A 21,407-nucleotide genomic window follows, 5' to 3' on the forward strand; every position below is an offset into this window, starting at 1 on the left:
CTACACAATTGAAAGCAGAGTTCATGAGATTCATGAGCTCTTACTTTGAAGTTGTATTTGAAGTTCTGTTCTTTGCCCAAATGGCATCTATAGAAAGCCTGTCTTCTAGGCAAGACCTTCTGTCTACTGAGCACTTATGCCACCTTTTCAAAAGGCTTTTCAGGAGGTACTACTTAGAGTGAAAGCTTTTGAATCCATAATTCAGTCTGATATGTGATGGGTATATTTTCATCTTTACTATCCTTTCGTGAGCAAAAAAATCTGCTGTTGAAAAAGAATGTATTTAAATCATTTTACCTTTTGATACAAATGTGATTTTCTTGTACTTCACTATATTAGGTCGATTATAGTGCTTAAGAAAAGGTGGCAATTTCTAACAGATAAAAATTTCAGCAATCATGATTTTTGTTATTCTATAAAATTTAAGATGCTCTTGCTTTAGGAGCTTTGTCACACTTGTCTCACAAGTTTTATTTTAGACCTCTGGAACTCCTTACTCTTTATGCTGCACATAAAATAAATGGTGGGGGTTGTCTGGTGCTGGATTTAAAGTGAAAATACTGCTTCTAAAGTTGTAGGGTAACGTATAAAATTGAGAACAGTTGCAAAACCTTTTCTTTGCAGTGCTTAAAATTAAAATTTTGACACAGAGAAAAGAAGATGGATGCAAGTGGTCTTCAGTGACCATGTTGTTAAATTTGGGAAAGAACAATTCAAATATAGTTGCTTTAAAATTTCCCATATGTAAGTTGTGTTACTTGACATTGGAATCAAAGCTGGAGTGAGTGGGAAAGGTTAGTGTGGGACTGATTTGAACTGTCTCCCCCTCTTTCCAAAGAAGTATCTTGCCTTTGCAGTAGCAAAATTGACCGATAGGTCTCTAAATTCTGTAGTTGCTCTGAGCAGAGAGGAAGGTACTGCCATTGCTTCCAGCTTGTATTTTACATATGCCTTACAGAATATGCCTAAACAGAATGACTAGGATTTCATGGCTACTGGATATGTTCAGGCAGTACCTTTCTTAAATTTATCAGAAAGTAGTATGAGGTCATTATGATGAAACAGCTCTTCCCCCGAGTGCATGTTACAATACTTACCTCCTTGAGTTGTTGCTGCTTTTGGTCTTCAGGAAAGAATTGTCCTTACATAGAAGAAGGCAGTTGATGTTATGTCCCCCTGGGCTAGAGGAGATGCAGGTATACCTGCCCTCAGCTCTCAGGCTGCATTATACCTCAGGTGCATTGCAGAGCCACCTGCAGGCCTCTGTTAGGAGAATTGAGATCTGTAGAAAATGTATGTGGATGTTTAAGCCTAAAAGAGGCTTTTTGAGTCTGGGCTGCAGATGACTTCAGTGTTGGTCTTAGATGAAAGAGTTGCTTAGATTTTGTGCTAGCTCAAGAAGAGATGCTCTATGAGAATAATTGGTATCTGTGACAATTTATGTCAGCTGCTTATTGATTGTTCTGTGCATCTGTACTCCATTTTTTTTATTACAGCATTCTTAGTTGGAAGGGACCCACAAGGATCATCAAGTCCAACTCTTAAGTACAACTGAATTCTGTGCCCATATACATTAACCTTAAGACAGGTTTCTTTGTGGTCCCTTCTCTTTTGCTGCAGAACCCCTTAGTTTACTGTTAAAGTACATCATCCCATACTGTGACTTGTACCCTGCAGACACTGTAAACAATTTTCTCTGAAGGTATCAGTTGTCTCTTTCAGATATGTCTGTCTGTCCATCCATGTTATTTTGTATCAAGTGCTTGCAAAAGATTTTTCTTAATAAAGATGGTTGTTTCCTGACCTATAAAAATGTTTTTTTGCTGACCTAGACCGCTCCAAGGGCATGAGGCATAGAGTAGTTTCATTTCTTTCTTTGTTACCTGCAAGTCACAATTTTGACATCTTGACTTGGAGTTTTTCTGTCTTGGTGACTCATTTTTTTAGTGAAATCTGTCAATTTGGAGATTTGCTAACATATAGTTAATGCCTTTGGGCTGAACATATGTTCTGAAATCCAACAGTCAAGACTTGCGTGCTGGATGCTGAACATTTCTCAGGAGACACAAACCTCATGAACAAGTAGGGGAGTTGGTAATGGAAGTGCCATCTGAGGTGATTTGTGTGCTCTTAATAGCTACTTAGTACTGGTGTCAGCGCAATTGTACTGACAACGATCTCATGAGTTGATACCCATTGACTCCTAGGACACAGTTTAGCCCCTCTCAGGAGTTTTGGTAATAATGGAGCCAAAGTCAGTTTTGGAACTTCAAAAGCACTGTACAGTATTAGGCTTTGATTTGGAGTGTGGGTGTAGTACAGTAGCCTCAGTCTGGCAAGTCGCTCCCACTCTTGGCTCTCCTGTGTTCCTTGCCATGAGGAAGAAACCAAAGGAAGAGACCTGCAATCTTTAGTTTGCCTACTGTAAAAAATCTGTCCTTACTGTGGAGTCCATATAAATCACTTAAAGAAAGAAAAAACGTTTTGTCAGTAGATTTAAATTTTTTCACATAACCTCATTTTTAGAAAATTCTGCCTACTCAGAGTTAATTACCGTATGTCCTGTTAGTGTATAAACGACTCCATCCATGAATTCTTTACATGAGTAAAAAAAATAGGTATTTTGTCCTTACTTGTGTTACTGATGAGAGCTGAATTGTGCGTGAGTGGAGTTGGCAAACCTGTTTTGACATCTTAAAATATCTCAGGCATGTGGTTGTCTCTAACAGCTGTTCACAGGCAAACCTCTGGCCTGTTGTGTAGTGATTGTAAGATTAATCCTTTGGGAAACTTTCCTATATTCTCTTGATTCTGGCCGACTGATGCCTCTTTGCTAGGCAGTTGGTGTGCATGGTGATCTACAAATGTGGGCTTTTTCCTTGGAGCCAGGGAAGATCTGCATAAACACCCTCTGTGTTTGCGGAGTTGCTGGTTGTATTTGGCTTATCAAGACAGTACTGCATTTGGTTTCTGGGGAGTGGCTGTAAGTCAAGATGAAACATGGTCTCTCAGTTCTTGAAAATACCACTGGAAGTTCCCAGCAAATGATCTCACAGCTGTGGATGGTACCTTTGTCTGATTCACATACTTGGGAATGCAGTCTCTGCTTCCTGTGAATGCTGAGTTATCTTCTTACCGGGGGTCCTACATCAGGGTTCCAGGGGACAGAAAGCTACTGCCTTGTCTGTCACTGAACCTCGATGTGTTTAGTAGTAAGTTTTCTAAAGCTCTGTCTGTGTGGTTTTTGCATAGTTGAGGTAATTTCACATTTTGGGTTTGTATGTGTTTCTAAGATCCTTCACAGCTTCTGGGTCAGCTCTTGGTACGACAGAGGATACTTCTTCCAGGCTTAGGAGAGAGAGGCTTGAAGGAACTCCATGGAAGAAGGCTGGAGGCAGTTAATCAGCAATCCTGTTCATCTCCAGTACCAGTGAACATCCCTCCTGTCCTGTTAGTGATATTCAGCGTCATCTGAGCTGGAAATTAATCTGCTCTGATCTTTAATCACAACATTACTGTTCAAGGACAATGAAAGTGACATTGTCCAGGGTGTCAGGGAGGCTTTTTGTGCCTTTTGTGGTTTCCCTGAGGTGGGACACAGGTGTTGTATGTGTCTTCATGGAGCCTGCACAAGCAGCTTTAGGAAACACTTAGGGATCCCCTGTGTACTCCTCATAGGAATCTCTATGAGCGTGGTCCTGCTGTCACTGCAGCCTCACAGCCCAATGCTCTGTGACTGGGTGGAGGCAGAGGAGTAGGAAACCTTCTGGAGGGTTAAGGTTGGCTTGGGGAGACCAGAGAATGGAAACAGGTGGCACAACTCTGCAGGCGGTACTAATGCAGAAAATCCAAATGTGGGAAATGTGCAAGTTTTAAAGTCACATGCCTAAATATAAGGTCTTAGTTGTGTTTGTTATGAATAATTGTTCTTTGTTCTTTAGGGAATGATTTTATAAACTGACCTGAGTTATACTACCAAATGAAGAGGAAAAAGAACACTTTAGTGTGGAAGGCATGTAAGCTTGTATCTCCATGGCACCAGTTTTAATATTTGCTGTCTTGAAAGTTTAGGATAAATTTCCAGGTTTAATCTCATCATCTCAAATTTATTCACAACTTCTAAAATGTATTCAGAGTGCTCAGAGATCTTGTAGACCCTCTAAACTTTCTTTTCAATGGAACAAAGATGTTTCAAAACCTAGCATATTTGTGTCTGTTACTGGAGGAAAAAAAAAGAAAAGCATCCAGTGTACGATAGAGTACCATGACCCCTCCCCCAGGACAATGTTACAGCTTGCTGAGAAATCTTACAGAAATAGATTAACCTGTGTGTCATAAAAGACAGCATGTATTCTTGGCAAAAATCTCCTTGAAGTTAAATCTCACAAAGCTACAAAAACCCAGTGGACATGAAATACAATTTTGGTCCACCAAGGTCCTGTGTGCATCTGTGTCAGCCCACAGGAAGCTAAGAGGCCTTGTGCTGTTGCAGACTGCTAGGATCAAGGTGGCTGTGGTGTTCTAAAGTGTTAATTCATGGCATTGAGTTGAGCTGTTGGGCAAGGGAAAGTTAGGAGGCCTAAATGAAGGCTGTAAGGTGTGTACGGATTTTTGTATTGTAATTTTGAGTTTCACTGATGTGGTGTTCTGTAAATATTTTGGAAAATTATTGCAGAGTAGACAGTAAAGAAAGCTGCAGAAAATATTGTTTGTGTGACTTTTCACCCTGTACTGAAATACACCATTTGCATTTTATAAACTTTATTAGTGTGCTGGTGTTCCCAAAGAGACTATGTAGTACCTGAATCTTAGTTCTCAGCTACTGTGTACTGTGGGAAAAGTTTTCATCTGAAACTTTTCTTCCTTTGGTTTTGTCATCTGAACTGATGATATCTTGACCCCTAGTCATGGGAGTCCTCAGAGGAGCAGGAAGTAAATACAGACTTGACTTAAAAACAAACAAGTAAATAAAGACAGCACCAAAAACCCCAACCAAACAAAAAATTACCAAAAAAATTGCCTGTCTGGACAAAAGGCATCTTTTAGAGGATCTTGTGTGGTAATTGGGTTTTGGTTTAATTTCTGTGTTTTGTGGCTGCTGTAGATCACTAGGGCAGTAGACTAGAAGATAAGTTTGGTTGTGGAAGTAGTTACAAGTGGCTTTTCTTTTTTTGTTTGGAATTTTTTTTTTCCTTTCAGTTCCAACTTCCTAGAGAGAGAGGACCAGGGAAAATGTCATCAGATTTCTTCCTCTTGGAGTTTCTTTTGCTTGAAGAGATCCATGTGATTCTGAAAGCTCTAACAATGATATCTTTTAATGTGCCTTGCTATTTCTTCAGCTTGAAATGTTGATCAGGGCAGGGTGCTTGATCTAGTTTCTTCTCCTAAGTGTGCCCTCTGGGACTCTTTCCCTTTTCAGTCACTTTCAGGTTCTGCTCAGAATTGTTCTATTAAAGGTGTCTAAGTATGGCATGTTAATCTTCAGATGAGAAACAAGTTGCCTTTCTTATCCTCTGAACTTTTGAGATGCATATGATGATAGAACCAGATATTTTTGATAAATGTCAGCATCCTGTCACCTTAGCTACTGGGTCTCATTGACCAGGATACTTGATGTAATACTCCAAAACAAAATGGCAACTGGTCTTGTTTGGTCCGCTGTCCTATCTGCCATGCAGCTTTAGCTTTTATCACCTTCACTCTCTCTTTCTGTGTCCAGGAGTCTTTTCAGGAGGAGTTGCTACTTGCAGTTAGGAGGATGAAGCAGTTTGACTTAATTTAAATAAAATTGTAATCTCATATGAAGCCATGTCTGCATCTTGTGATTTTTATGAATTTCAGGTAGGGGTTCTGAATTCTTGCATCTCACTCTTCATTGAAACACTGTTGTTTCAGTGGTATGTATTTAAAAACTGTTCTTCCTTATATGTGCAGAGCTGCTTTATGCCACTTCTGTGTATGTTACAAAGCACACTTAGGAGAACTGGCTGTGGTTCCTCTAATGAAACCAACTAGGCATGTTTTCTCTTGAAGGAGCTAATAAAAATGACCCAACCTGTGTCTCTGCTGAACTGAACTGTTTCTGTTTTCATCGTTTCTCAAAAAAAAAAAGTCACAGTTTTTCTGGAAGAATAGAGATTTGGGAATGTGTGGACATCCCTTGTTTATTTTTGGAAGAAAAGCTCATCAGCAAATCCAGCAAAAACATTGGTGGTTTTAGCATTTTAGGGGTAGGACTGAATTGAGCAACGTCTGATCAGAAACATTCCACATGGTCTGTCGGAGCTGCTGCTGCTGAAATAGACTGACTTTGGAAAGTATTTAAAGCTTGGACTTGGTCTTTGTTCTGTTTGTAGATGCTCCTCTACACATAACCCTCAGGAGTACCCCATATAGAGATGAAAAAGTAGAAAAGAGAAGAACTTCAACTCCTGTAAGTGCACTAAATAGTCACCGACATTCTGTTAGAGACCAAACCAGGAACCACATAGCAAGAGCACTGCGGAGACCTCGGGAAAGAGAAAGAGTTCAACATGGTACGGCTTTTGGTTTAACATGGAAAGGAAAAAGTCTTGAGAAAGTTTTAAACATTGTAAGGAACTGATAACATTCTGTATACCTTTTTTATAGATGAGTAAATGGTTGGTTCTCACAATTAAGGGGTAAACATTATATATATGGTAAAAAAGTTTTATAAATGTATAGTTATGTGACTGTGATGTGCTCCCCCTGGTATGTGTTATCATTGGATGGTCTTGGTAATCCAGGGATTTGGGAAGGTTGGCTTGTTACTATGGCAACACTTGACCTCCAATCAGAATGTAAGAAAGTGACTTCCACCACTGGATTGTAAGGAAGGAGTTGACTGACAAGGCTCTAGGAGAGGCTAGAGATACAAAAGGTGAAGCATCCACCTTGAAGATGAGCCAGACATGTGGTGGGCAGCCATGAGGGCAGTTCCCAGGCCTGCTTTTACCTAGTCTTTGTTGTATTTTTGTTAAGGTTTAATAAACCCTTTAAATTTTTTTAAGTGAGCGGTTGTTTTTCACACCTTCATTTAGAGAGAGTAATTTTGTAAAAATGTATGGCATGAAATGTAAGCAGTGTTTTTTCAATGTAATTTTGTAAGTTTTCATGCTCTCTGCACTAAGGTTTATTCTGCCCAGTCAGTTGGTAATATTTATAGGATGTAAAAAGTACTAAAGTATTAAAGGTCATTAAAAGGTTGTAGGTCTTAATTCTGTTAAACTCCCAGTTGCCCAAATCATTAAATATTTTAAGTAATCTTGTACCTACTGAGATACCTAAACTTAAAAGAGGTGGATGGGGGTGGGCATGAGGCACGATTACCTAGGGTGATATGTTTTGTATGGGGTTATTTTCAGTAGCACTTGACCACTTCTTGTAGTCAGCAATTGCTACTAGACATCTCTGAAGAACTTCATGATTTTGACTGTTCAGTGGTATCATGTAAACTCTGTTTATGCTGAAATCTGCTGTAGTATCCGTGGGTAACAGCCAGACGGGACGGGGGGATGTATGTATACACACACATACGTTCATAGAAACAATACATATTAATAATAATATTTTGTATGTATAGAAATAATATATAAATCATTCCCAACATACTTCTAGATTACTGCATCACCACTTTCTTTCAGTAAGAAAGAACTTGAGTCGCAGTGATGAGGAAAACACAAACAAAATCTGAGGTTAGACTGCTGTATCTGTGACATGCTCTGTGTCCTGGAGATCACCTCCTTAGCTGCCTGTGTCTGTGGTGTCCTGTTGATCATAGCAGACAGACAGTAATTAGCATCTTGTTTATTCTTGTGCATCCCTTGCTGGCCTTCCTTGTAGGAAGGTCTGAATGAGGCCCATCAGTATCTCCTCACCGTTCCTCACTCAGTGGGATGTGTCCTATGTGCAAGTGTGGCATTTAGAGATTATAATGAGCTTTCACAGTGGTGATGTGATGGAGGATGGTGAGCATTCATCCCAATTCTTATGAGTCTCTGCCATTCAAGGAAGTTGAAATCCTCTGTCTTTTCAAATAAACCCCAAACCATTAAAAATGTAGGGTTTTTGTGCTTAATTTCTATGATTATGTTTCTCAGTTTATCTTTCTGTTTGATTATGTGAATCTGTGAGGATGCTTATAACCTAGATAAGTCTCTCTGTCTGGTCTTATGTCAGTGAAAATTCATTACACTTCAGAGCACTTAGAAGAAACAGCTTTAAACAATGAGATTGTTTAGTACCTAGTTTTGGAAGATTCTAGTATAATACTCAAATACTTGTTCTTTGAAGATTTTTTCATGGAAACATGCATTAACTGCTGTGCATTTCAGAAGATAGCTCCACAAAGAAGTTTGCAAATATTTAGATTTAGATTTTTTTCAGATTTTAAGACATACGGGGAAGCTTACGGGGGCAAGGTGGATAAGCTGACAGTTTCTTTCATATTTATCTTGAATATTTTGATAGTGGTTGAGGAAGCTTCCCATGTGCCCTTGGATATCTTCAAACAAATCCAGTAATCTGATCATGTGAATTTGAATTTTCAAATGAAAATAAGGAAAATTTTCCTACCTCTGTTGAGCTCAGTTATTCTCTCTTTGCCCCTTGTGGAAGAATAAAATGGTAGAACTTTCTTGCATCTCTATGAGCAAAGAGAAGGGAATGGTACCAAGAGGATCCTGACCATTGGAAGTACAAGAGATGAGAACAGATGAAAGTAAGAAGGAAGTTGGAAGCACTGTGTTTGACACTTGAATGTGCACCTTTTCCTGTTTTTTGTTTTGGTTTTTTAAATTTATTTTAAATTTAATTTATTTTTAAATTTTTAATTTATTTTTAATTTGATAATCCCTCAACACCAAGAGGTGGAACAAGGTGACTTTTGTGCTGCCAGTCCTGCTGCCAGGTGCCTGGTGTGGCCATGTGGGTGAGCTCCCTGAGGTGCCTTTGCTAACCTCATGCTAAGAGGGGCACAGAAATAGCAAAGTAGCAGGAAATCTTTGAGGACTCAGAGAGATGGGCACATGCAGAGCTAAAGTGTCTCCTGAGGACAAGCTATTAAGCTTGTCCTGCATGCTTACCAGAGCAGATTAAATGTGACTGCCATTTGCAGTTTCTCAGTGAACTGTTTGTGCCATAAATACTCAGCCGATGAATCGGGGACTTTACTGTTGACATGTGAAAGGGGTTGATATAATATGCTGGTATTGCTGGTTTACTTTATAAATGGTTACAGACAACCTAGGGTTCTCAAATGGTTTGTGCAAGTGAAGATTTCTTGCAGTATACACTGTCTTCAAGTGCTTATTCAGATCTCTATCATCTGACATTGAAATAGGTTTCTGAATGGGATGGTGAGTGTCTAATCAGCCAAGCACTCTGAGAGCAGAGCCATTTTGAGATACAAGACATCCTTCCATAATAGGCATTGATTAATCTCTGAGTCAGGGTAATTTACATAAGGAACTGCATAAGTATCTAGAAATTGTGTGCTGGGACCTAAATCTGAAAGATAGGATGTAACCAAACACTGGGGTCTGGAAAGCAGGGATTTGTGTACATGCCCTTGCAATAGGCTTATACTGAATTGTGCATGCTCTGGAAGCATGCTTTGAGGATAGACTTAATTGACAGCTGTCAGTCATTCATAATTATGGTGTATTTTTAATCCCATAAAAATAGAATGGAGAACAGATGCTGAGAGAGTAGTTAAAGCCAGCTGAACCGTTTTTACTCAATTTTCAATATAAATAAAATATTTGATTCGGGAACTGAACTGAAGTTTAGGGTTTTGTTCTGTTACAGTGCTAGTGAAATGTCCAGTCATCATAATTTAAAAACTGGACATAACGAATCCCTCAGTTGTTTTTATGATCTCTGAAGCATGTAAATAATAAGTGGGCACTGCTGTACATTTCATTTCTCCTACATGATGCTTTTATTTTGTTACGGGACAGTCAAATTAGGACTTAAAATAGATTATTCCAATTGAGAGCTGGGGAATTCTTAAAAGTAAGTTTTCTTCTTCTTGGGTTTATTGTTTTGTTTTTTTCAGGGAACTGGCCTTGATTGTCCAAAAGAATGGGAGGCTTTTAAGAACATTATGAAGTAGAATAAATGTATATATTTTTTTTAACTAATTTGGAATTTTGTCTAATTTCAGTTGTTAAAGGACATGAGAAGAACAAAGAAAAAAAATCCAAAGACTATGAAAGATCCAAGTCAAAGAAAAAGAAAAAAAAGAAAAAGAGATCTAAGCCTGGTAAAGTTCATTTTTTTTCTGTGGATGAAACTAGCTTCATTCTTTTGTTTTATTACCTCCAAAAAATCACTTTAGATCACTTAAGATCAGGCATTGCATTTCAGCCTTTTTCTTCACTTAGCTTTTATTTTATTAAATAATTGATTTTAAATTGTGGTTGACAAGATAATCTATTTCCTGGTTAAGCTTCCTCAGTAATGCTGGATGGTGGCTTGTAATAGTGCTTGTAATGGCACAGAATAAATGTCACTCCTAAATGAATGTCAGTATATAAGTCAGGCTTTTCCTTAATAAGTGTGCCTCTATGCAGACTTTGCCCAATTAAGAGAGTGCAGATGCCCTGTGTACTCTGGAACTGCTTTACGAATGCTGGAGTTTGCAAACTTCGAGTCCTTTTTTTCTGCTGTTAACCTTATTATTTCTTACACTTTCACTTTGAGGGGGAGTGGGCTGTAACAATGAGCCAAATTAAACCTGTCACAGCCTTAATTTCTTTCATAAAGAAATTCTGTAGAGATTTAGTAAATGCCCAGTTTAAAGTCTATAAACTCCAGCGGTGTCCCTCTTTCGTGTCTCATAACATGCTGTTGCACTACATTAAAATGGCTGTAGTAGCAACATGTATTCTTGGTTTCGTCTGTGGAGTCTTGGGAATGCTTTCCTGGGGCCACTTCAAGCTTTGAATTTGAGACAGAGGCCCAGGTGTTAGAGGTAATGGATTCTTCGCTACTGAAAACACAGCCGATTCTGGAAAATTTGTTTGAAACGTTAAAGGATCAAGTGTGACAACATCCTCTGTTATTGATGGGGATACAGCATACTTCAGTCTGCTAGGCATCATTTGTGAAACTAGATCACCCTAAGGAGGAGTTTCAGAGATAGAAAATTCTCGGATTGCTGCCATGAATAGGGCAAGCTATCAAGAGAGTGGATTGGAAGAACCATAGGCCAAGTCACTTAGAATTGTACTGCAACAAGTAATTTTAATGAATTTCTGATTGTATGGTGCCTCTGTAGATATAATCTGTAGATTTATGCACCAAGTCCCCACAAGCCACCTGTCAGTCTATCACTGGGTTTTAAGATGTTGCATGCCTTTTTTTCATGACCTTACGGGAATTCAGTCCAGAGCTGTGAATATTTTTTCCAGGTAGCTGGAGAGTGCTGCTTGTAACTTCAGCCAGCCTTGATTTATATCCAATGTAGGCCTCACAGGGGAGCTATTCAAGGTGTTTTCTTCACACACTCTTAATCTGGGCTGGTCCATCTGTGCATTCTGTTCCATACATAGACTAGGAAAGCAAGTGCTTTCTATACGCTTTGAAGTCTGTGAGATTAAGGAATGTGTATAACCTCATGTGAGTAAGAGTGGGATGTGAGGGGGAGGTCTCCAGCTAGTGGTGCTTGTGTGAAAGTGCCTGTAAAGCAAAGGTATTTGTACACCTACTCAGTCTGAAGAATAGTTGGCCTGGAAAGGCTGGTCACTTAGACCTTTATCACTTCTGACAGCAGTAAACAGTGACTGAGCAGCATAAAATTGTCTGGTTCAGAAAATACCTTCTTGCCTCTGGAAAGCTTGCGCATCTTGCAGCAGCATCATGCAGTCCCAGAGCTCCAGCATACTGGGAACTGGCTCAGTGAGTTACACATTTCTGCTGTGGGCATGCATGGTGCTGTTTCTTTCAACTTTTTTTGACCATAGATTTTTAATGATTTACTACAATTTTACAGGGTATTCGGGCACTGGGGAGAACACAGATATCTCACAAGAGCTTTCACCTGAAAAATCAGTTATCACAAAATCTAATTCTTCAAGTAAATCATTTGCTCACCCAAGCACCTTGCTTCACTGCACTGATTCTGGACAGCATAAGGGAAGATCAAAAGCAAATGGTGAGATGACTCTCCTCTCTGGCTTTCTAGTTCCGTCTTTCATTACCAGTAAATATGTGAACAGCACTAACATATTTGAAAACTTGTTCTTATTGTATAAATTTGGCTATTCTTACTCAGGGCTGTGTGTATTTCTTTCCCCCTGCTTGACAAGACTGGACCCAGTTCATTTGCCTGAGCTTGATGTTGCTGCTTTTTACTTTGACTTTACTTTCATATACGCTTCAAGACTGTTACCCTTATCTCAGAAATCAAACTCATTTTGCGGGGTTTTTTTTCAGTGCCTTATTAACTCCTAAAATAACTATGTTACAACTTAATTTTTTCATATTTCCAAAAGTTTCTACAATGTAAGAACTCCTTCAGAGTTAAAAGTGGGTGTTTTGCGAGCTTGCTGTGTTCAAGAGACCATTGGGTGTGGTGATGTGTAGTTGTGTTGATACAGAATGAATATGCTTATAATGACTTTCTGAGCTTCATATGAGAAGCTCTTGAGTACTGTTTATTGATGTCTTCTTCATAGTACTTCGTACACACAACCCTTGAAAATCTGGCTGCTGTGTACCAGCTTTCATTATTCTCAATGTCTTGCTCTGTGTTACTACTTACTGATACAAGCTGGTACAATAAAAAAGATAAATGTTTGATTTTTCTCTTCTTAAAAGTCACAGATTTGAAGAAAATAGAAAATATAAGACAGCTTGATTCTATACAAGAATGTCAAATTCTTTTTTGTACAGATACATTGTTGAGAACAGTTTGAGCTTGTTTTGAGTGTTTTTGTTTCTTTTTGTTTGGGGGTTTTTGTTTTTGTTGCTAGTTTGTTGTTGTTTTGCATAACTTTCTTTGTTTTTAGACAAAAGTAAATTTTAGCTTCATTAAATTTCCCTTTATAAGTGAAACAGGAAACGTTAAAAACTACTGAAGTGCAGATAGTGGTAATGTCTTGAAACACGTTTTGCAATCTGAGCGGTTGTGTTTCTGGAGTATATCAACTGTATGACATACAGTTCAGTAGCTTGGCCATCTTTCATCCTTTTAAAATTGTTTTGTTACTTTTTGCATCTGCAGAATTTGTGCCTAGATAAACAAGATCTGGTGTAAACAAAAGTGAAATTTATGTAATGTGGAAGTGCAGTGTGCCCATCCTGTCACTTCCACTGTACTTTAGGAAAGAGTGTCCTAGTTCAGAGGTGGAACAGAACTTTTAAACATGAAAATAAACTAAAGTGTTGGGTTCTCACCCTTTGACAACAGATGCTTCCCCAAAAAATACAGTTTATGCCACAGACCAGGAGTTCTGTTTATGCGTTCTATGAGCTAAATGATGAAAGTAGTTATACTCACATTAGGTGAGACCCCACCATTGTACTTAAGACTAAAATTTTTACCTTCCATTCCCCTCTAACTCATTAAATTATTTTCAAATAATTAAAATACCTCATCTTCTTCCTCTGACCCTCACATTCTATCCCCAGGGAAGATGCAGTTGTTGATTTAATATTATTGAGGTAAGATTCTCAATTCAGCATGCTGTTCGGTTAAAATTTTCTTGGCAGTTTTATTCAATCTAGGATGCACTAATGCTTCAGCTAAGTAGTGTGGGTGCATTCTGGAAGAATACCTTGTGCAGTACACTGCCTGTGAGTTTATAAATGCATCCTAAACAGAAGATTAAATTAAAATAATTTCTGAAGCAGGATTGAATTCTGTGTTGGACCCAGTATTTCTGTCATGAAAAATCACTTTGTGAGATTAAATGGTTCATAAAACAGAACCCTCTTGCCTCTTTTTGAGAGCTCTACACTAGAAGTGCCAAGTCACAATTCTGTACCAATTGCAGCAGCTAGCATGAGTCCTATTTGAATGTACAAGCCTGGTTTTGTTGTTTATAGTTTTTTCTGAAGAGACTTCATGCCTTGGTTTGAGATGCTGTATGCTGAGAATACAGTTTTAATGACAAAAGCTGTTAAGATGGATATTTTGAGAGAGCCATTAATGAGACTATAAAACTTCATTATGTAGTAACCTTCAATAAACTGTTAAAATTGTGGTATTCCTTAACTTGCAATGTGAACTCATGCTTTTTGGAATGTGTATTTGCATACTTGGGATGAGATTTTGAGGGACCTTTTTTTATAATTACTCAGGATTTTATGTAAATACTTCTTGTACAGAGGATGACACCCTGAGTGAGTCATCTATGGATAGCTTGCCTTGGAGTGATGATGACTGCAGTCAGGATGTTGATGTAACCACCAACCCTGATGAAGAAGTTGAAGAGAGTGATTTTGAGATTGTTCGGTGTGTTTGCGAAGTAAGAGAAGAAAATGACTTCATGATTCAGGTATGAAATGGAGGGTTAATGCACATTTTAGTGAATGCAGTCGAAAGTGTGTGTAGAGAAACTTTTGTTTTGTACCTGAAATAATAAACTATTGTTGTCTTCCAAAAGCATAGCGTTTTTTGAGGTAATCTGTAAGGGTGACTGCTCCGATAGTTAACTTCTGCTTCATAGTACAGTTTAGGATTTTTAATTGAAAGAAAGAGGGAACATTCACTCCAAGTAAAAAATGGTTGGTTTGTTATTTGAGAATTTTGTTAAACGTAGAAGACTTTCTTGATTCTGAGAACACATATTTGAAGTCAGTGATTTTTTTTTTTTTTTAGCTCCCTCTAATTTAGAGCCTGTTCAGAACATTGTCATGAGATAGTACTGTACTTCCCATTCCTCTGCCCTGGTAAGAAGCTTAACTTACACATACAATTCTCCAGACAGGCTGGGGAAAAAAACAAAAAAAAAAAGAAAAAAATTGAGAGTTTTGCTTTAAAGCAGAACTGCATTTGTCATTTGTCCATTCTGCAATAGTCTGTGAATTCAGAGTTCCTAACCTGCCTAAGACCATCCGTCCACTCCACATGTATCTGCTCTTTTTAAATCAGCTTCAGTGAAAACTTGTAGAAGCTTCTATTGTCTCTCCTGCTTAAAACTGTTGATAAAAACCTCCTTGGAAGTTACTTGCCTATTTACTTTGAGATGTTTGTAAATTATCAGAAAATCATGTTCCTATGAATTTCAAGAGGTGAAGTCAAAAAATCAATTACATTTCTTCATAATTTTTTGCTTTAATTAATTTTCTTTGAGTTTCCATGCTGTTTCATGGAACCTTGCTGTGGAAGGTATGATGCTTTTTCTCTTAGTGGTGAGTTCACTTCACACAACTTTGTTTTAGTGTTGGATCCTGACAATGCAGGGCAAAAAGTAACTTATGAATTAGTAAGGAAGGGTGGAGTGATGGGCAGTGGTAAAGTGTAAGTAAATAGCACCAGACTGTACATGAAGGAAAAGGAGTCTGACAATGGTGACCAAAGGGGGGTAGATACCCTCTGAGGAGATGGCTTACAGAAAATCACAAAGAAATAGCCTGGGAGTATAATTGGCAGAAGCAAGTTCAATACTAGGTTAGGATTGCAGGATGTAGGGAGCTGTCAACTGGCTCTGGATGCAGCCTATGGATGCCTTTCCTTTAGAGTTTCGTGGGCTGTTTCTAAGATTACCTTGCTAGCTTGAACTAGTTTGGGTGGGCTTTTTTAGCATATTGCAAACTTTTAAACATTTGAATTGATTTGTGAAAGAGTTGGTCTCTGGAAGAGAGATGCAGATGAGCAGTATTGTGCATTCGTGGTGGGGATTGAGGTAATAGGAAATATGCTGGCACCTGGGATACCTGCTTGGGTTTGCTGCGTGCCTGTCTTGATAGCGGAATGAGGAGCCAGGGCAGTTTCTTCATGGATCTGGCAGGAGGTTCATTGCTCCCAATATACATGTATCCCCTCCTCTCTTACAAGAGGGAGAATGCTAAGCGTTCTCTTTCAGCTGTGTTCATTGCCATGAATGTGCCAAATATAGAAATAATGCAGGAAAATGTTAATTTTAAACATATCAGCACCTTGTCCATGAAAGACTGGGGAACATTAAAGTTTAATGAAACTCATGCATAGTTAAAATGGAAGTTCCTTTAGGTATTTAAACTAATAATTTGCCCCCACATTCAAAAGATTTTATAAAAAGTTTTCTTTGACCTGTACTTGCCTTAAATTAATTGTGTTGAGCAATTTGTGCATTAAGGATGTCATTTATTGCACTGGGATGCAGAAATCTAGGTTTGCATTTATAGAAGTATCTGCTTCAGTTAGTAGCAATTAGATCTGGAAAAAGAAGTACAGAAAAATAGTGTGTTGTTGGTTAGTGCTGTTTGGTTCCAGTCTCTACAGGGAGGTTACTAGACTTCATTTATGGAGCTGGTGTAAAGCAGCAGTGTAGTGTTGCCCTGTGTTCCTTCTGGAGGCACAGCAGTCCAATTTTGTGGTAAGACCCAAAGAAATCCAGACAGACTGTTGTTGCCTGATCTTTTTATATTGAAACATTGATGAATTTGTGTATGATGCAGAAAATTCTGGGGCTGGATTTGATGGCCTCAGAGGTGATGGATGTAAACAGACTTCAGATATTTTTGTTCTGGAAGGTGAAAAACTGCTTTAAATACACATCTTTTGGGTTTGTTTATTTATTTTGTGACTTGAATTTCAATTTAAATATTTTTTGCACAATGCTGTATGTTTTTTTCTTCTAAATCTTCTGCTTGGAATGCTTTGAAACTCCCTACTACCACCTGGGCAAGGAGTAGTTTCCCAGTAGCATATGCCAGAGCAGTAACCTGTAGCCTAGAAGCCACCATGTGTAGTAGAACGTGCAAGTTAAAGAATGCACCTGTACCCTGAGGGGGTGAATATATCAGTTGAGTGAAATTTTAAAAAGTTGGGATGTTTGTGCTGGTTTGAAAGTAAACCAAAAGGAGAAATGAACCCCACAGAAATACCGTGAGAGAGATTTCAGGTCAGAGTTACAATGTCATTAGGAAGATTACAGTAAATGCAACAATACACAAAAACTGGCTTAAAGTCAGACTACAGCCTGGTGTTCTGTTGGGTAGGGCGGTGGTCTCAGTCCTATCAAATAGTGACAGTAGTCCTGCGAAATGATGGTTGAAGTTGAGAGCAATGGTGCTCTGGGAGGGCTAGTCCTCCTGTGGAAGTACAGGTCCTCCTCTGGATCTGCCCAGTAGTTATGGTGTCCTAAATTCCTAAAGCACCCAGATAATTTATGGTCAGATACGGGCAGGATGCTCAGTACCACCCCCAGGGCAGGGAATTTCACAATGGAATGATGTAATCCTATGAGTCATAGGATGTTTTGGGGATCCTTGATGGCCTAGGTCCTTAGAGCTGCCCATTGGGGCATGAAGGCCTGATGGCAGAGATGACCCCCCTTAGGCTGGATGTAGTTATCACAGTTCAGTCAGTTTGTGAAGACAAGAAAAACTACCCTGATGTACCTGGTTTGGAGGTGGTTGGCCACTTTATCTAACTCTTGCAGCCTGCCAGCTGGTGTGCACTGGGCAGCTCTTGCAAACAACCCATCATTAGCAGTGCATCAAGAATAGTGTAGATGGGAGTAGAGTGTATAGTTTGGTTACAACCGCACTTGCAACCTAGGACAGATGCTTCGCTAGAGCTCTGGGCAAAATTGCCTGGAAAAACACTGAGTGCAGCGCTGTACAATATGGCATGATCCATAGGATGCAGGTGTAACTAGATCCAGGAGCTCCCTTCTTATTTTTAGCACAGTCTGTTTCTCTTAATCTGTTTTCTTTGTTTTAGAGCAACTTTTTCTGGCTCTAATTTGTGAAAGGGGGATTATGTCTGCCTTTTTTGAAAAAAATCTTCCAACTGCATTAGGGCTATTTACCCATTTTGGAAGGCAAAATATTGTTGGTTCCATCCTTCAGAAACCTGTTTCTCTCTAACCTTTTACATTCTCCAATCCCAGAGCTCCCATCTCCTCCACACCTAGACCGCTCATTTAATGCAGTGAAGTATTCAAAGTCTGGTTGTCCTTTTCTGTCCCTCCTAGCTTGAGGAAGGCAGGAGATAAGAGCATTAATTAAAGTGATGTTGAGCGCAGATGAAATGTTTAGCAAGTTCGCATCTTTGTAGGTCAATGAAGAGCAAAGTGAGATTCCTTGCAGTTGTTGTTAGGATTTGGTTTATCTCATACTGCAGTCCTCTACATTCCCAACATTTCTGTTTTTGGTTTATGCTCTGAGAAATAAAGGGTGTATAATCTCTTGTCTCATTGCCTGGGAAAATAGTAACTTTTAACTGACATCACAGTTTCCAATCAAAATAGACTTAATATTCTTATGTGGGGTTTTGTTCCATGTTTCAGTGGTCTGTACTCTACAATCACAATTTTGTCACATTAAAATGGGGAGAAAATGACAAAACGTGAATAGTTTTTTCCCCGCTCTAGAACAGCATGGCTTTAAGAACAGTGACTGCATTTTAAATAGTGTAACTGTGCTAAAGAGATCCAAATTATATTCAGTCGTTGCCAGTATGATTGTCCTGCCTTGGAAAGATGTTGGATGCTCCTAAAGCTGGTGCAACTGATCTGCACTGCAGGTTTGTGTTAGTAGAGCTACCTTTGAAGTGGATAAAATGTTGGAGGTACAAGAATCGTTAAAGCATAATATTGCCTACTCCTGAAATAAACAGGGCAGGAGACTTTTTCTCCTTTTAATGCCTTTATTAAGAGTGATCAGCTCAAGGTTGGGAGGCTCGACGGGTCCGCCATCGCCGCTCCCAGGAGGACTCGGAGGAGGAGGAATGTGCAGCTTTGTCCCCTGGGGGCAGAGCTGGGGGTCCCGTCCCCACCATGTTACCCAGCTTTTGACTTTTCCAGGCTCGCGGCTTGGTTCCAGCTGAGCTCTTTGCTCAGGGTGAGGGGCAACAAAAGTTTTCAGCATCTTTGCACGTCCGGTACTTTGTTCCTCACATTCAGACATCACTCTAATCTCTTAATTCTGTATTGGCTTGGTTTTTTTGGGGTCTTTTCCTTAAGTTTGGTGGAGTTACTTCCCATGTCATGCTGGTCTCAAGCCTATTTTGCATTTTCTCCCATGTCCCCTCCTCTCACCGTCTGGGGAGAAGAATAACTTAGCCTTAGGTAAGGGCCATAGCAATACAAAAGGAGCAATTAATGAGAAGGACTGATGAAACAATAACAAACAGGTAGAACTTCACCTTGGCAGCAACTGGTTTAACTCATTCTGCAACCCTTTTGTTCCCAAAAAAATTGGCAGATTTTTTATTTATAACACTCCTGTGTGACATAAATATCTCTGGGATTTGATAACTAAATGTGGATTACTGTTTGAGGTTGTCAGGAAAAGTAATCCACAAGCATCAGAGATTTTTGTCCAAAAAGGAGACAGAGGAGCCCTTTTACTTTATTTGAATAAAGGGAGAGGCCATGGGGCATTCCCCTGGGGTCCCTCAAATTTCTGGAGGACAGTTTTTTGACACTGGCCTTTTTATCCCAATTTCCCAGCCGCATTTCCCTTCTCTCTTTCCCCTGTGGCTGAGGCACTTTAGAGGTACAGACTTCCTGGAATGCCTCATACCAAAGATTGCCCTCTAATGTATAGCTCCTCCTTTTTAATTTTTAGTTCTTATGGAATTTATGGGTTTCCCCATTGTGTCTTTCATCTTTCAATATCCACTTTCATTTATCAGTAAACCTACAGTTTGTTTGTAAAGGCAAATATCTTTTTCCGTTCATCAATCAGCGGAATCCTTCCCTTTTTTTTTTCTTATCTCTCAGTGCTAGTTTTATCTACTAGCAGACCAATAGTTTGTTTGTAAAGACCAACCTGTCATTCCTCTCAAGGGGAAAGCTTTTGAATTCAGAAAAATTGGTCTGTTTTGGTGAAGAAAGCTTGATTGCCCTGTTGGCTATCTGGTTATGAGCACATGCATCTCATGAATGATTTTCATTTCCAAAGGGAGTATTTTTGTACCTTTCAGAATCTCTGCTTGTACTTTTTAATTGTCGTTCTCCAGAAACACACATGGAAAATGTGGAGGGCTCACATTTTATTATAGTCTGTTTCTGTAATGTATTTGTTTGTAAGTGGAAGGTGGGGTGTGTATATTAATAGACCTTTTTGTCTTAAAATATGTAGATCCTGTGCTTCTTAATTGACATAATGGTATTGAGGTCCTCTAGCCTTCATTTCTATTAATGTGCATTTCTTGTCTTTGAACAGTGTGAAGAGTGTCTGTGCTGGCAGCATGGAGTCTGTATGGGCTTACTGGAAGATAATATACCTGAGAAATATACCTGCTATATTTGCCAAGATCCTCCAGGTACAGAAATTTAAGGTTACAGACCCTTTTTATATGTGTAGTAAATCTACTAATTAATCTATATCTAATCTGTATCTATATCTATCTCTCTGAAGAACTATGCCATTTTTCCCCTCACCTGTGTCTGTGACTGTAGGCAAGTTTCAGTTTCAGGAAATTTAATTTATGTGAATGTCCATGAGTCAATACTATGAAATTACAAAAGGACAGGAATGGAAAAGACTGTTTTCACTGTGATGACCATCTGGCACATATTTGCTGTAATAAGGATTGTACTGTCTGACTATGGCAAATGAGTGTAGAAAACAGGAAGCTCAAGCAAAGACTCCCCATGGGTACATCTTAGAGGATATGGCTGCAGCTCTCCCCCAACAAATTAGGCTGATGCATTCTTTTAAGTAAGTCAGCAGAAGGCTTCTGGCTCCCCTCAGCAGTGGCTTGTGCCATTGACTGCATTACCTGCTGTTCTGGTGTCATGCTGGCCCAATGGCAGCCACCCACATAAGCCACTTGCTCACCCTCTCCTGCTTCAGCTGGGCAGGAGAGAAAAATTTAACAAAGAGTTCAGGAGTTGAGACCAGGAGAAAACACTCCCAAGGGCAGAACAGGCTTCACTTAGAGATAAAAGGTGAGTTTATTACCAACAGAATCAGAGGAGGATATGAAAAATAAAATGAGCCTTTAAAAACACCTTTTCTTCCCCCAACCCCTCCCTCCTTCCCACCAACAGTGCAGGGAAACAGCATGTGGGGGTTTGGTCAGTTCATCACTCAAGGTTTTCTTCTACTGCTCCGGGAGAGAAGTTGCTCCCGTGTGACACCGTGGGGTCCCTCCCACAGGAGAGAGTTCTCTGTGAACTTCTCCAGCGTGGCTTGCCAATCTCAGGAGCAGCAGTGTGCCCAAAACTGCTGCAACGTGAGCCCCTCCCACGGGCACACAGTCCTCCCAAAACTGCTGC

The 21,407-nt window shown here is 39.4% G+C and overlaps 1 protein-coding gene across 14 annotated transcripts in view; it reads left to right on the forward strand.

Annotated features, from left to right (window-relative positions):
* Window positions 1-21,407, forward strand: part of PHF20 (PHD finger protein 20) — a 71,835-nt gene that overhangs the window by 37,209 nt on the left and 13,219 nt on the right. For 6 of the 14 annotated variants that reach the window (XM_063172043.1, XM_063172042.1, XM_063172047.1 and 3 more), the window contains 5 exons: window positions 6,357-6,536; window positions 10,187-10,285; window positions 12,017-12,178; window positions 14,329-14,525; window positions 20,350-20,449. In XM_063172043.1, coding sequence (XP_063028113.1) covers window positions 6,357-6,536; window positions 10,187-10,285; window positions 12,017-12,178; window positions 14,329-14,525; window positions 20,350-20,449 — 738 coding nt within the window. The remainder of the gene's footprint in view (window positions 1-6,356; window positions 6,537-10,186; window positions 10,286-12,016; window positions 12,179-14,328; window positions 14,526-20,349; window positions 20,450-21,407) is intronic. The other 8 variants (XM_063172048.1, XM_063172049.1, XM_063172050.1 and 5 more) reach the window with 5 other exon arrangements.

Source organism: Melospiza melodia, chromosome 19 (assembly GCF_035770615.1).
Source record: "Melospiza melodia melodia isolate bMelMel2 chromosome 19, bMelMel2.pri, whole genome shotgun sequence".
Lineage (NCBI taxonomy): Eukaryota > Metazoa > Chordata > Aves > Passeriformes > Passerellidae > Melospiza > Melospiza melodia.